Source organism: Solanum verrucosum, unplaced genomic scaffold (genome assembly GCF_900185275.1).
Source record: "Solanum verrucosum unplaced genomic scaffold, falcon-dt-bn FXZP01000287.1, whole genome shotgun sequence".
Lineage (NCBI taxonomy): Eukaryota > Viridiplantae > Streptophyta > Magnoliopsida > Solanales > Solanaceae > Solanum > Solanum verrucosum.
The window spans coordinates 347593-364246 of NW_026020292.1; the positions used below are offsets into that span (position 1 = coordinate 347593).

Here is a 16654-nt window from a genome sequence, read left to right on the forward strand (position 1 = left end):
GATTTAGCTTATGGTATTCCATGCACACTCTCTAACCTGTCACTAAGTACATGGTATCATCCCATTTTTATCATTGGGAACCAAATTGTCATGCCACCCTTTTTGGGTACGTATTGAACTGGGATCACCCAATTGATATTAGCAATTTAATATGTAATTTTCACGTTCAATCATTTAGTGATATTTTTCTTCACCACTTCTTGCATGGGTGAATTCAACATTCTATGATGCTCAATTCTTTGAATGCAATTTTCCTCCAACTTAATTTTATGAGTAAAAATATCCAAAGGTATACCTATGATGTCAATAATGGACCAGTCTAAAACTCTTATATAAACTTTTAGACTCGAAAACAGAGCTTCACCCAGTACTAATAGCTTCGCAGAAATAATCATTGGTAGAGTCTTGTTCAATTCCAATTACACGTGTTACTAGATATGTGTACTCTTTTTTCTTCACTAAGTCTTTTCCACTAAAATTTACGTAGTAAAATTTAACGAGACACATTATCTTAAGAATATTCAATAAAAAGTGTTATGAATTCAATACATTTGATAAATATCCATTCAATGGATGATGTTCTATATATGTACAAATTTGATATCAGGCTTAATTTTTATAATTTTTAGGTGGTTTTAAAAATATTTTTTTTATAACTTGAATATAAAATGATATCATAGATATATTAGGAAGATAGTCACCAAAAAAGAAAAAAAGATGAAACTTCCTTGTGAGGGTTAAAAAATAAAAAATCAGAGAGATTTGAGTATATACCAAAATGATCATATTTGACCACTGTCAACTCTAGCACCGTTAACCAAAAAAAAAAAAAACCCGGAAGAAAACCCCAATCTGACGAGCTGTTTTCAGAACCCTAACCCTAACATTCAATTCTCGTTTGGAATTGGTTTGTGATTAGGGAATGGGAAAGAAGAAGAAGAGAGCGTCAGATAAGGTTTGGTGCTATTACTGTGATAGGGAATTTGATGATGAGAAGATATTGGTTCAGCACCAGAAAGCCAAACACTTCAAGTGCAATTTTTGCCATAGAAAGCTCTCCACTGCTAGCGGCATGGCCATTCACGTCCTTCAGGTTCACAAAGAGACTGTCAACAAGTGCGTAACATTTTACTCATGATATATATTTTTAGGAAATATTTGAATAGAAATTTCATTTTCTCCAAATTACTCAATCATATAAAACAGGACAGAGTCAGTATGGTTTCTTTTGAACTAGGAAGAAACAAAAGAGATTTGTCCTTATGTGTTGTTGTAAAGATGATATTGGTTATTGATATGAAACTTGACTACTTCTAATGTATCTGTGTATGTGGTGGAAAAACCAAAATATTCAAGGCCAATTTGGCCATATACAAGTGCTACACTAAAACAGGAGAAACCTATGAAATAAAAGACATCCAATCCTCTATACATACAAGAATTACATGGGTGCACCAAAAGAAAATAAGGGATCGGAGACTACTCCTCAGTTGAGCAAAGCTCATCGTCACCATCACCGTCGCCCCTTAAAAATTTCCCCGATTTCTCTCTTTTGAAATGACCCACATTAAAGCAAGAAGAGTAACATTTCAAGCCTTATGCCTTCTTCTTTTGGCTCCACTCTTCCAGCTGAACAACTCCTTTGTGGATCTTGGCACTGCCCAAGAAACTCCTAACCATCTAAAGATATCCTCCCATAACCTCATAGCTGATTTGCAGTGTAGTAAAATATGATCCATGTCCTCACCCGCTTCCTTACAAAGGAAACACCAGCTCAAGAAAACAACCTTTTGTATCCTAAGATTCCCCGTTGTCAAAATCACCCCTTTAGTAGCTAACCATGTGAAGAAGCACACATTTCTTAACACCTTAGGAATCCAAACCGTGATATGGGGAAAACTAATCTCTGCCCTAACCCGAAGCTTTTCATATAAGGACTTAATTGAGAACAAATTGTTATTTCCCAACTGAAAGCATTAGGTTGTCTGTCAACTGGTTCACATTGCTTTTGAAGTAAAACTAGCAATCTTTGAAAAAAGTCTCATCCCCTCTAACTTGTTACGTTCTTTTTTAGATTTAGGTTAAGTCCTTTATACAAATTTGAGGGATTCCAAACACAATTTTTTTTTGCAAACTTGTAAGTTATATTCCTCACCAATCAACATTCAGGACATGCCGGAGACCTCCAAATATTATGGACACTTGTAGATTAAGACTAATTAGAGAAACCCTAAAAGCTCTACTAACTGATCAGCTTCCTCTACACTCTTCTTTACACCAAATATAAAAGTTGATAATACAATTCCACTTACTTTTCTGGGTAGGATTAAATTTGTCTTCGAAACACCTCTCATTACTTTCCTCCACACTCTGCACTATATGCATGAGGGAATTGCTGTCCACCAATCCACTAATTTCCTCATGCATATATGATGAGAAAAAGACCGACAAAGTTCAGGTTTTGATAGAGTAGATGAGAAAGGTCACATGCTCTTCTAGTGGCTCAAGAACAGAACTTAAAGTTAGATCCGTTAGTTTTAACCAATAATGTGTACTCTTCTGTTAGCTTTTAGGGTTTTTTTTTGTCAAGACCAAATATGCCCACTTTTACAAATATAAAGGATGTTGTAAGCTTAGAGGTGTATATAAAGGATCAAAATACTTCTACACACATACTTAGGAACTATTTTGGGTTTCGCACATGTATGTGTAAAGTTCCTTACAACCTATCATCCATAAGAGTAAATTTTAAAGGTTTTGATTTTACTATGTGGTCTGTTTGATATGACATAAATATTGATGAAGTCATTTTGAAGTGTTTGGTTACTTTAAATTGTGTAAGATGTTACTCCTGATCCAACCCCCCACAAAAAGAAAGTTAATGCCTTGTTTCTTGTCCATTTATCTCCATAGATTTTCAAATCACCTAAAGTTGCCAGCTCAAGTGACTGATAACCTTTCCAGGAGAAAGCTAGCTATAAACTATCTACTGTATCATTTTAGTTGTCTTATTTGAGGGGGAGGGTGGAAGAGGAGGAATGTTTGCATGCTGGGATAATCAATTAATTGGGAAAATTTAAAATGATTTCTTGTTACAGGGTACCAAATGCCAAAGCAGGCAGAGAATCAACAGATATTGAAATATATGGAATGGAAGGAATCCCACCGGATGTGTTAGCTGCTCACTATGGAGAGGAAGGTATGACAATTGTAGTCTGATGTTAAAGAATTTGCCCTTTACGAACTGGAAGTCTGACTCCTCTGTTGTACTTTAGAAAGTTAAGAGTTACTTTTGCATTTTTTACCTTGCCATTCCGTTCCATGGGACCAGTGGCGGACCCAGGATTTTTGCTCAGGGGGTTCAAAGTATAAAGAAGAAGTTCAGGTAGTAATGCAAGTGCGCGGTGAGCGTAGTAGCCCCTCGGCATGCTCTTTGTACAAGAGCCATGATATTTCATTGGTTCATAAAAGTAAAGACTAAAATAATCAATGATATCGAGGACAAAGATACATTGATAAGAATTTTAGCGGATCGACTGTATTACATAAATTAATTCCTAAAACGAGTGAAAATTAAATGATGAAAAAGGGAGCGAGACGGGGAAAAAGATATATACCTTATCATGCTAAATTTAACTTACTTTATCATACCATATTAAAAATTTCTTTCTACTTTTATCATGCTCCATCGAGCATTCTTAAAATTTCTTGTGTTTTTTATACTTTTATTTTGTAATGTTTTACTTTATTTTTCACTTTTTTAAAATTTTAAATTAGTATCCATTCAATCACATATTACTATTAAAATCGTCAAGATTCTCTAAAATTGTGTAAGAATAGAGTTGCTAATATTATAATGCATATTCAGAAGATAAATAAATAGCATTGTCAATTTTTTTAGTTCATATAGTTCAATTTACTAGGTTAGTCATAATTTGTAAAAAAGACAAATAACGAATAAATCAAATAAGTATAGTTCCCATCCCTCTAAAATAGAATAAAAAATATAAAAGAAATTTCATGAATTCTATAAACTAATATTTTAAAAATGATGTTGACGATATTTAAGTTTCTTCATTCAATTACATCTAATTTACCTTTTTTTTAAAAATAATTTATATTTCTAACTCAATTTCAAGTTGAATATAATTCATCATTTTTTAAAATAGTTATTCAAGTTAGTATATGAAAAAGAGTTACGTTGAAACAACATGAATAATAGATATAAAAAAAAAATAAAAAAATGTGTCTAATAAATTTAAACAAAAACAAATTAAAATGAAGAAATGGAATAAAAGGAAAAATAATGAAAAAGAAGAAGAAGGTCTAAGCCCAAAAGTTCCATTTTCCAAAGCATTAAAAAGAGGAAAAAAATGCTACCCATGGGATTTGAACCCGTGACCTAGGGGCATTTCTTGAACCACTTATCCACTGAGCCAAGTCTGTTCTTTATTTTCAGGGGGTTCATTTTAATATATATACCCATAAAATCAGAATTTCACGTTATATATATATAGTGTAGTTTTTTGACGAGGGGGTTAGGGTGAACCCCCTAGGGTCCACCTAGGTCCGCCCCTGTATGAGACTATTCAATTTGTACTCTTCTTACAGAAAGATGGTTGCACGAAATTTGTTTATATCGAGATAAAGTCAAGATGTGAAATAAATAAAAGTTTCAGTGTTAGTTTGAATTGTTAGGGGGGCTTTCTAGCGCATTTATCATATTAAATATCCAATTATTATCAGGCTTAGAATTATATTTTTTTCAACATGGGCTCCTCAGGTTTTGTAATTTGTAGAAGCCTCTAATTTTCAGAAGTTGGCAGTTTGGTTGTTACCATCTCGATAAACTAAAGGCAGTTAGCTGAGTTGTCGACTTCTCAGTTTCTGATTTTAGGATTCTTGAGATTTTTATGCCTTTCTTATCTCCATACTTGAGTCGATACAGGCTTAATTCTATCTCTGCCAGTGCTGCATATTGCGTTACACTTTAATTATAAAAATGTTTTTTCCACTCTTATCTCGCGACTGCAAACTCTAAACTTTTCCTTTAATGGATTGCATTTTCTTGTAGAGGATGAGGCCCTGGCAAAGACTGCCAAATTAGACATCCTATCATCCCAGTATGTTGGTGGTGTGCTTCCAGGATCATTAGCTGCCGGTTATCCTCCCCAGGCAACTTTCGGCACAGTACCACCACTGTATGTTTGCATGGATATACTTCCCGTCTTTTGAAATTTCCTGATGTTTGAAGAAATGTGGAGTTCTTTTTCATTCATATGCTGTTCGTTAGAATTTTTGACATATGGCTTCTTTTCTAGTAGCAATGAATTTATGTGGAATTAGGTGAAATAGCTGAGAAGTTTAAAATCAGAGTCAGGAGTCATCCATGAGCAATATTTCTTCCATTCATATGTTTTTGGACCAGAGAGTTTGTTCCTAGAACTAGTTCTGCATTTTATTAGATAGATTTAAATGAAGATGAATCCATAATATCCCCAAAATTGGAACTGTTGTAATACAGAGAAATCAATGTGAGATGTATTAATAGTCAAGAACGAAACTAATACTGTGACAAGACAAACTTAAGAGAGGTAAGTGCAAAATAAATCTTCATTTAGTGTGGTAGATCCGGAGAAGGTGAGAAGAAAACACTCACCTTGAGCTGTTTTTTTTTAGTTGATTTCTGGTCTTTGTAATGGACTGAACTTGTTTGTACTTCTCATTTCTTTTCTTGTCTTTAATCTCCATGCCAGGATGACTTATTGTTTTCTTTTTAAAGAATCTCTCTGGTAAGATTTGTTTATTTAGTTTAAATGCAGAATGTTGAGCACCCATGGAAAACATTCACCTTGAGCTGGATTTTTTTTTGAAAGTTGATTTCTGATCTTTGTAATTAGGGGTGTCAAATGGGCGGGTTGAGTTGAAGTTGGAGATATTAAAATGGGTTGAAATAGAAATAGGGTTGGGTCCTGACCCGCCCAAGTTTACTTTGGTCTCAAATGAGCTTAAAAACGGTTTGGGTCTTGACCTGCCCAGTTTGACCCGCGTAATCTCGATAATTTTAATATATTGTTATTTAAGTTTTATAATCACAATTTGAATTTCAACTCAAGAAAATTTTAAAAAAAGATGTTACAAATGGATAGATAAATCTTATAAGATGTAAAATTGATAGTAATTCATACCTTCAAAATAGGAATATACATTACATCAATGCAAATCAAGAGTCTTAAAGCGGGTTGAAATTGGAGATCAAATTGGGTTCAATTGAGAATTTTCTTAAAAAATGGGTTTAAGGCTTTGAATGGGTTGAGATTGAACCCAATTCAAATTATCTTGAGCCCAAGCCTTAAAATTCTGGGTGGGTTACCTATAATTGGGCTCATTTTTGACACCCCTATTTGTAATGAACCCAAACTTGTTCTGTACTTCCTCTTTTCTATACTTGTCTTTGATGTCCATGCTACGATTTTCTTATTGTTTACTTTATGAAGAATCTCTATGTTGGGATTTGCTTGCTTAGTTAAAAAGCAAAATGTTAAGCACCCAAGGGCGTGACCTAGTGGGTAATGAACCATTATGTATCAGGTACAAATCCCAACAGAGGTAAAAGCATCAGATGATTCTTCCAATATGTCCCAACCAAGAATTGGTGGACAAAGTTAATTGGTACCTGTGCTGGTGGGAGGTAGCAGGTATCTCATGGAATAAGTCAAGGTGCGCGTAAGCTGCCCCGGACACCATGATTGTTGAAAAAAGAAGAATGTTGTTTAAACAGAGCTTGTAGGCCAGTTATCAAGGTTTATGGTACCAGAGGTAGATCTACATGGAGGTCAGAGGGTTCACCCGAACCCCCTTCGTCGGAAAATTACATTGTATATATAAAGTCAAATTTTATTTTTTACGAGTTTATATATTAAAATGAATCCCCTCAGCGCATGTAAAGAGGCTAACTCAGTGGTCAAGGGAGTTTAGGAAATTGCCTCAACATCTTGGGTTCGATTCTGTGTGACAACACTTTCCTCTATTTTTTTTCCTTTGGAAAATCAAATAGTAAAGCCGAGATGGACTCTAACATTTAGGCTCAAAACCTCAGTCCAATAAAATGCTTTATTATTTTTGGGCTGGGGTTTTATATATTTTTCTTCCTTTTTTATGCTATTTCACCGTCTCAATTTCCATTTGTTCAAATTTATTAGGCGCGTTATTTTCATTTTTTTATTTTATTCTTTTTATGTCTATTATTTATTTATTTTTACGTAACTTGCTTTTTATATACTAATTCAAAGGAAATCATTAAAAAAATATCGATTTGTCTTGACCTTAAAATTGAGGTAGAAAAAATATATTTTAAAGATAAGGTAAATTAAATTTAATCAAACGAAGAAATTTGGAAGGCATGAATATTCCTTGATATTTCTTTCTTATTTTTTCCAGTTCTATTCTAAACTAAATTTATTTGATTTATTTATCATTTTTTATACGGATGGAAAAGCTTATAAATTGAATACATGAACTAAAAATCGGCTATGCCATTTGTTTATCTTTTTAATATGCATTATAATATTTGTAACTCAATCCCCACACATTTTTAAAGAATATTAAATAATTTTCAAAGTAACATATGGTTGAATGAAAACTATTTTTTTTTTTAAAATTCAAAATAAAGTAGAACACTACAAAATAAAAGATAAAAATCACAATTTTTTTTTTAAAGAAGACTCAATGAAGCAGCGTAAAATTAGGAAGAAACACTAAATGCGGCATGACAAGGCAAGTTTAAATTTAGCAGATTAAGGTTAATTATTTTCTTCCCCGGTCTGTTTTGCTTCATTTTCGGCTTACTTCTTTATATGTTGACCCCCCTCCTCAAAAATCCCGGCTCCGCCACTGTTTGGTACAATGTTTGCTACAATGTCTTACCTCGTACTATGTTATAATATTAGTACAGTATGTCAATATCCTTCTTTTGATGAAGTAACAGTGATATCATTGAAAGACATCAAGAGGATGCAACAAAGATACAAAAGCAAAAGTAGTGGTTGACTTAGTGTTATGATAGGCGAGGGCGACGCCTCGCCTCTGTCCTGCAAGGAGAGCAGTGACAATAAAAGGGGATAAGAAGGCAACGAGCCGAGGTGAGGAGTTCGCCTTTTCAAAAAAAGAAAAAACCTCAGCCTTGAAAACTTGAAACGTAATTTTAGGGTTTTTCCAACTTCCTCTTTTCAGTTGACAGAGTTCTTCATCTTTTCCTTGTTCTCTTCTTTCATGAGCGTTTTGGAGAAGATTTATAGTAGGGAAATATGGTTTACTTACTCAATGAACACTAAGGAAGTTGTGGGCACCATTGGGTGTAGTGTCTGGAAAACCATAAGAAGACTGTGGCCCCAGTTCAACAATAACATCTCAATCACTGTGGGTAATGGTTTAAAAACTGACTTTTGGAATGAGGTGTGGATTGGAGAAGATAGTCTTAGAAACTCTTTTCCACACCTATATACCTTAAGTCTTCAGAGGGATGCCAAGGTAAACCAAGTTTGGAGCCAACAGGGTTGGGATCTCTTATTTATAAGAGCATTTAATGACTGGGAAATTTGATAAGTTGCCAATTTGTTGGAAGTTCTAAACTCACATCCAACTCTATCTGTGAGACATGACAAACCTAGATGGAAACTACACAACAAGGGGGTGTTCACAGTGAAATCATGTTATTGGAATCTCAACACACTAAGAAAAGAACTCTGGTGGAGAACTATCCCAGCATGCATATGGTGGACTCTTTGGAAAGAAAGGAACTCAAGGTGCTCTGATGGACACAAAACTAACTTACAGAAAATTAGAATGAATTGTATAAGCCTTTTGTTTTATTGGTGTAAACAAAATCTGATAGGGGAGATAATAGAATTAGTTGATTTTATAGTAAACTTGTAAAGAATACCCTATGTGGGATGTAAGTTTCCAATTCATCATTTTTTGGATGATGAATCTTTTGGTGTGAATACAAGGTTACCCTTCTCTAAAAAAAATCATAGCAAAAGGGAGGCTTAGGAAGTGGTTGTGAACTCTGAGGTCTCAGGTTCAAAACTCAGTTGAGACAAAAAACACTAGGTGATTATTCCCACCTGTCCTATCAAATGGACAAAGTTACCTGACACCTGCTGATGGTGGGAAGTGACATGTCTCCTGTGGAATTATTGGAGATGGGCGAAAGCTGGCTCGCACACCACAGTCATAAAAAAAGAATAAAAAAGAGAAGCTTAGAAAAACAAAAGTTTGATGAAACCAAGATGATCTTATGGGAGCGCGCTGTAACTGCTTTAGCATCACCGTTCTATGACGTAGGGGATCCCTTTTAATTGTGTCAATTACTGAACTTTTGATAAATTCATTGAGTTCGTAGGACAACATAGCCTAGGGATGAAGCCTCGTAGCTATCACAAAGTTAAGAGTTTCTCATTTAAAAATGTGGTGAAGAAGATAGACAAGATTGTTGAGGAACATTAAGTACAATGGATGAAGTTAGGATGTTCCATTATGATGGACAAATGGACAACATAAAATGGAACCTTTTGTGTCCTCGTCGACTCTGATGAACCCTCCATTTTTTTCCAATGAATTTGAAGGTATCGAATGATCAAGCATTCAATGAGATCCAAAAGCTTTAATTGAGATACTTTGTGAAGGTGCTTGCCCTTTCTTTCCGCCAGAATATGGTGACCACTCCAAACATTCCCGTTTCAAGCAAGCTCTAACTACCTCCTATCTCAATGGGAATTCAAAAAGGAAAAGATTGTGGTCAATTGGAGTAATTTTCTGGTATGTGGTGATTTTTTATCTCGAGACAAACCATATTTGGATAATTTCTGCCTTTTGGATGTGGTTGAAAGGATCACTGGATCTTCCAATTAGACACCTAGCAAAAGGATGATTGCTATCATACCAAGCAGAGTTGTTGCTGCCTCTGCTGGCTAGTTCAGAATAGTTGTAGCTGCAAAAAAGGATTTTGTTAATGGCGTCGACGGTGCAAATGAACGTTGATTCTTCAGATTACGGAGGATTCTCACTGCAATTTCTGTCTAACAATAAATCATTCTCTGGTTCTTTTTCTGATCTCCTACTCACACTTCCACACTCAAGAACTGACCATATATGTTGTAGTCTTGATAGACCCTGGATAGATTAGATTGTTGTTTCCTTCTCCATCTTCTGTATAAATCTCCTGCCCCTTTAGATGCTATACGAAGGATTGTGCACATCCAACAGAGGTTATTTTCGTTTATCTTGATACTGTAAAGCGTTTGCCTCATTCCATGGTTGAGAACCAACTGATGCGATCATCACTAATATTTGCTAACTCAAATGATTTATCATCTGAAACAAAGATTAGGTTGCCACCCATAGTGTTATAGAAACTTTCAACAAAGAACGCCTCACTCAAGAATGTAGGGAAAAAAGGGGTAATAACACAGTTCCCAAGTCAGACCTAAAAGAGGCATTTTTTTCAAAAGTGCTCTAACTTTTTACTCGACTGTCAATATCTACTCAAGATTCTCTGATACCTTAAGTACTAGGGCCTTGGTTTATTGAGCTTTTTTTTTATTGAGTGAAGTGGTGAAAATACCTCCAAATTTGACACAAATGATTACTCCAGTCCCCGAACTAGCCAAGTAATAAAAAACCCTTACACTTATCTAACTGAACTTAAATACAGCTCGATCTGTAACTTGGTAGGTATAGGAGCCTATGTAACTACAACACTTTTGGAGGGGAACTACACTTTTGAGGTAGTATACTTGTGGATAAATATAGACTAACTGTTACTTTTATCAAAAAAAAAAATACACCTCGATCTGCCACAAGAAAATAATGTGTAATCACTTGCGGTCCAGCTGGAGTATTGTGCTGATGTATTGTAGATGTGTCCTCCATGTAGATAGTGTAAAACCACTTCACTCTATTATTACCTACCCAACTAAAATAACCTCACCCGATCATGTTCTCAAAAGAACTCATCTATCTCCATCCAAATTCTCTCTCAAAAGGACCCATCTCTCTCAAAATTGCAAACTAACCCTTGGATTTCAATGAAAATCAAAGGGTTTTAGCCTAGAAATCTTTGATTCGAAGATTTAGGCTAGGGTTTTAGCTCATGTGAGAAATATAGGAGAAAAATATTATTGAATTGTGTCTCTACATTATCACATTGAGACCCTATTTATAGACACTACATTAGACTCCTTTTCCAACTAAGACACTACTTTATAATCCTTTTCCAAGTAGGATTCTATATACTATTCCTATTCTAAGTAGGATCGTATATAATATTTTTATTCCTATTCATGTTCTAACATATGTATTATACTGATTTGTGATTTATATAGTTTGGGGGTCGTGATTTTGGTTAGGGTTCTGTTGGGTTGTTAGTTTCGATCGCCGACACTTTTACTCCATTGTTCTTTTGCTCCTTTTGTCAAGTATTTTAGTCATCTTCTTCAAAAGTTAGTGCTTCTTCAAAGAATCAATTTCTATTTTTAATTAGGGAGTATGAAAATTGAGTTAGCATTTGAAGAGCATGAGTTGATGGAGGAAACTTAGAGCCTATTTTGATTGGCTTATTTTAAGTGCTTCTAAGCTTAAATAACTTTCAAGCATTTTTGTAGTGTTTGGGTAAATTAAAAAAAGGCTTATAAGCACTTGGTTTTAAGCTAAAATGATAAAAATAAGTCAAAAATGAAAAGCCAATCCAAATAGGCTCTTAAATTTGAGTTCTAATTTGAGATATGTTTTAATGGAGGAAACTTAAATTTGAGGTGTTTTTTTTTTTATGACAAGGGAAATCCGTTGCCGCTTCCCTTTGGGTGCGCACATGGTAAAAACCTCGCTCCATGCAATATCTCGCAAACCACATAAGAGAGGTAACCCGCACCAAGCTTGACCCAGAAGGCAAATCCCTTGCTTTTGCTAGCAAGGGGTTTCAAACTTGAGACCTCCAACATAGAAGTCCCAAGCCCAAACCACTGTGCCACCTCGAAGGGTAATTTGAGGTGTGTTTGTGGTATGTTTTAATGAAGGAAACTTAAATTTGAGGTGTGTTTGAGGTATGTTTTAATGGAGGAAACTTAAATAGGAAGAAGGGTTATTATAGTTATTAGGGTCGTCTAAAATTAATGGGAAAAGTAAAAATGAGTTTTCTACCGTTTTTCAAATGTTTGCTGCTTAGGTGCCATTTTTATTAAGAGTGTCACACTCCTTCAAGGGTGTGAGACCCACTTGCTATGCCATCTGGTAGATTGGAGGTGTATTTAAGCATGCCAAGTTTGGGGGTGTTTGCACCACTTCACTCTTTTTATTTTTGAAGTTGGTCGAGTTTTTTCTCAAAAAATAATAGTTTGATTTCTGGTGAATAGGTTATAAAACATGCCACTTCTATAATTTTATTAATATCTTTTTCTGCTTGCTTTAAATGCTATTTATAAGAAAGTTGCTTGCTCGAGTAAGTCGATAAGTATATCATTCTTGCATGGATGTTTTCTGTTTATTGCAGCTACAATCCTGCTGTTCCAATGCGTCCTGCCGGTTGGCCAGTTCCTCCTCGCCTCCATCCTTGGTATCCACAGTATCCTGCTGTCATGTTTCCACCTCCTGCACCTATGGGTTTGCCGCAACAACCACTGTTTCCTGTGCAGAATGTGAGGCCTCCAGTGCAAGCAACTGCACCGCCTATACTTCAACCATCACTACCTGTTGCTCCTCCAGGACTGCCAGTATCTACCCCACCTGTTCCTGTGTCTCAACCATTGTTTCCTGTGGTTCCTAACAACAATTTTGTTCAAAGTTTGCCAATGCTGACAGCAAATGTGCCATTAAGCTCACCTGCTGAAGTGAACAACTCAATTGCCCCTAAAATAGGAAACTGTTCTCCTTCAACCATTGGCTATCAGGTTCCAGGTAACCAATGCTTATTCTCTCGTTGACCTGTATTGTTTTAAATTTGTAATGCTTGTCTTTTGGTGGAACTAAGGCCACATCGTTCTGTGGCCAGAGATAGGATTGAAACAAATAGGATACCTTTGTTTCAATCATTATTCAAAGAGTTCGTTTCTTTTTCCAATTGCAATACAAATTCTATTGGTTATACTTGATTCTTCCACAACCCCCTCCCCCTTTCTCTATCTAATTATGGGAAAGTGGTTTCAGCATCTTGCAGAGATAAACTTTGTTATTGTCATAGTTGAGGTGATAGTGTGATGTTCTATTTGGTTGCACATACATGTATCCTAGAACTATATACTTTAAATTTTTCTGCATCTTTAGTTTCATGGATTATTTGTTGACTTTGGCATTATAAGATCTCTACTAGCAGCCTCCATAGCTTTTATTCAATGGCAAAGGTAGTATGCCGCGGAATGTGTAGTATATGTAAGTCACGAGTTCAAATCTTAGCTTAGTATTCAAGTAGAGAAGGGTAGATGCACGGGCTCACTATCATGAGTTTCGAAGTTAGAAATGACAGATTTCTCAGTTATTCCCAAACAAAATCCTTAGTAGTGATGTAATAGCTACTCGTGTATGTTGATGGGATTTGATAGTCAATCTGTTCACGAGCAGTTTACATGGATGTTAAAGTATATGATGTGTCTTGTGATGTCAATCATTGTGGAAAAGAAAAAAGGACACATCTTTTCTCTTCTCTCGATTCACTTCAGCTGTTTTGAAATTCTTGATTGATTCTGTGTTATCATTCTATGCATCTTCTTTATTAGTTAATGTGGGAGAATGTGAGTCTTGCTTTTTATATGCCAACTGTTGACGATGTGGGTAACTCTTTGTATGACTTCATTGCCCACTCAAAACTTTCAAAAAAGTTGATAATTCTTTTTTTCACATTTCATTTTTCCTTTGCAGCCCCAACATTAGTAAATTTACATTCTTATGCCTCTGGCCCTAATACTGGTGGACCCTCAATTGGACCACCTCCTGTAATTACAAACAAAGCTCCAGCGTCAAATGAGGTCTACTTGGTTTGGGATGATGACGCTATGTCCATGGTTTGTACTCTTTGCTTTTTCTCGTGGAATTCATTTATTTTCGGTAACTGTGATACTGAATGGTGGTCTGCAATTTTACAGGAGGAAAGACGAATGTCCTTGCCAAAGTACCAGGTGCATGATGAGACTAGCCAGGTAAGTTATCATTACCTAGAACTGGTATTCTTTCTTCTGGATATGGACTTGAGTTGTGCGCCTGTCGAGAGGTGTTGCATTCCATTTCTCAGATTCAGTTGTTTTACTATTCTTTCCTTGTCGTTAAGCAAGTTGTCCCCATTCTCCTTCCTCTTGCTGAAACTATCTAATAAACTCTTTGAAGAATACCTGATAATCCACAATCATACTTTATGTTTCGACCCCATTAGTTCATGGACTGTTTTATCTTTGGCCACTCTCCGGTTGGCAAGGAATCCCAATAAGTGTGGTCATCGAAAGATTCAAGTATGTATTTTCATTATCTTTTGCTCGTAATTAAGTAATGATATTTCTGTCAAGGAGGTGAGCATCTATCTACTCTGAGGAACAGGATTATGAATCAAATGTATGTATTTGTTCTTGGAAATTTCATTTTGTGTTTATATCTTCGCCTGTGCTTTGCCTTGAAAAGATTTGGGTTTGGGTGAGCAAGCGTACACCTACCAGATGCCTTGTAAATTATATTGATTATACTATTGATATATGGTCAAACAGAGGTTCAATGTTGGCTCAGGTCAGATTCTTTTGCCGGGTTAGGAATCTCATTGTATCAGAAGCATCCTATGATTTTCCACTTGTTCGTAATTCTGAGTACTATCGGTATTTCGGTCTTAAGGACTGTTTGTGGTTTCTTCTTTCAGATGACCTCAATAGATGCAGCAATAGACAGAAGAATCTCAGAAAGCAGGCTTGCTGGGAGTATGGCTTTCTAGACATTAGCAACATCTAGTGCTATAGTTTTCCTTTGATGCAGGGTGCTCGCAACTCCAGGAATACTACTCTTTGCATATCAGTTTTGGATGTAAAATCCTTTTAAGAGCCGTTTATTTTTACCCTGTATTGGAGAAAGGAAGATAGAAGGGGAACATATATTTTTCTTTAGGGTGTGTTGGGTACAGATCGATCCTCTTCTCGTGTTCGATTTGTCAAAACTTATGAACAATATTTTCTTTAGGAAGACGCTCTTTAAAAAAAAGTAAAATGACTTTTCTAAATGAAAGTAGGGTATACAAGTTACATTATTGTCTCGATCCTACCCCAACCCCACCCCATCCCCCATCTTATAGTTTTGTTTTAGATATATTCAAATGTTTTTAGCATAATTTTTTTATTTGTATACCAAAAACTACAGTATTCTTCCTAAACCGTTTTCTCTCTCTATCGAGCACCTTTAATCTTTACCATTGAATTGATCCCATCCCATACCAAAGTGGATTAGCTTCATACATGTCAATTGTTGCTGGTTTTATTATTTAAGGTCTTCTGTTTGCGGTTATACCAATGAAAAAGAGGCCTCTTATTCGCCTTTCAAAGGACTTAACATCTGATATGATTAAGTGATGGAAATATATTGAAAAAAGAGGACATGTGGCATGTATTATGATACATAAACATGCTCTTTAACTTGGTTTAAATTGACATTTATAATCTTGAATTTTGGACGTGTGCAAATGGATATTTCAACTTGTATGAAATTGAATGACTAGATACACATTTGATGAGAATATGGATATTCAACTTGTATGAAATTGAATGACTAGATACACATTCGATGAGAATAACACACATAGGACGCCATGGAGGATGCAAATTGGCCATGTAGGGTGCCACAAAAAGCATGTCCATTTGTTCAATTTTCTTCCAGCTTAAGCGTTTGTTTATGCACCTCTAAAGTTGGAGGACATAAATGCAAGTTGAAGCTGAGTCAAATGACACATTTATGTATTTATACCTTATTTGTATTTGACATCTTTCATTATTTAGCATTTTTACCATTAGTATTGTATTGTGATTATCATTTCTCCCAATGTAATGTATAGAGTAAATGAAAAAAAATAATGTATGCATTAGCTTTGTGTATTGCTACTATTTTGTTTGGTATATTTTTTTAAACTTATGCATAGTTATACATTCTATTTGATATTAAAGGTATATATAACTAATACAAGAAAATTCATGATATTGGATAATGTAAAAGGTTTTAATGCATGCATTAACATGATTAATGACGTGTTGTCCTGAGTCTTGTTTGATTAGTTTACAAAGTTGGTTTTGAAATTTGATTGTAAAATGTGATTTTGGAATGTTTAAAGTCTTGGAGAGTTAAAGTTATTAAAAGTAGTTTTTGGTAACAATCGGAGCTACGAGTCTCGGAATGGAATTTCGTCAGTTCCATTAGCTCTAAAACGTGACTATTGGGTTAGTAGGACTATTGGCTTGGGTCCAAAGGCATTTGATTTGATTTTGAGTCATTAGACGAGATGCAGAGAAAGTTTAGACTAAATTTTGACTTTAGCCAACACTTGAGGTTAGAAAGGTCATTTTCGAGTTTTGATGATTCCACTAGGTCCAAATAGGGACATTTGGTCTAGATGAAGGTTTGATTTAGTTCTCGAAGCTTTTGGATG

The 16654-nt window shown here is 35.2% G+C and overlaps 1 protein-coding gene across 1 annotated transcript; it reads left to right on the forward strand.

The window, feature by feature from the left end:
* Positions 1–796: 796 nt before the first annotated feature.
* Positions 797–15148, forward strand: LOC125834484 (protein SUPPRESSOR OF FRI 4-like). The gene is made up of 7 exons (XM_049513632.1): positions 797–1116; positions 3099–3199; positions 5075–5201; positions 12548–12951; positions 13909–14051; positions 14133–14186; positions 14888–15148. Exons 1-7 carry the CDS (start codon positions 923–925, stop codon positions 14957–14959), a joined length of 1095 nt encoding a protein of 364 aa, XP_049369589.1. The 5' UTR covers positions 797–922; the 3' UTR covers positions 14960–15148.
* The last annotated feature ends 1506 nt before the right edge of the window (positions 15149–16654 follow it).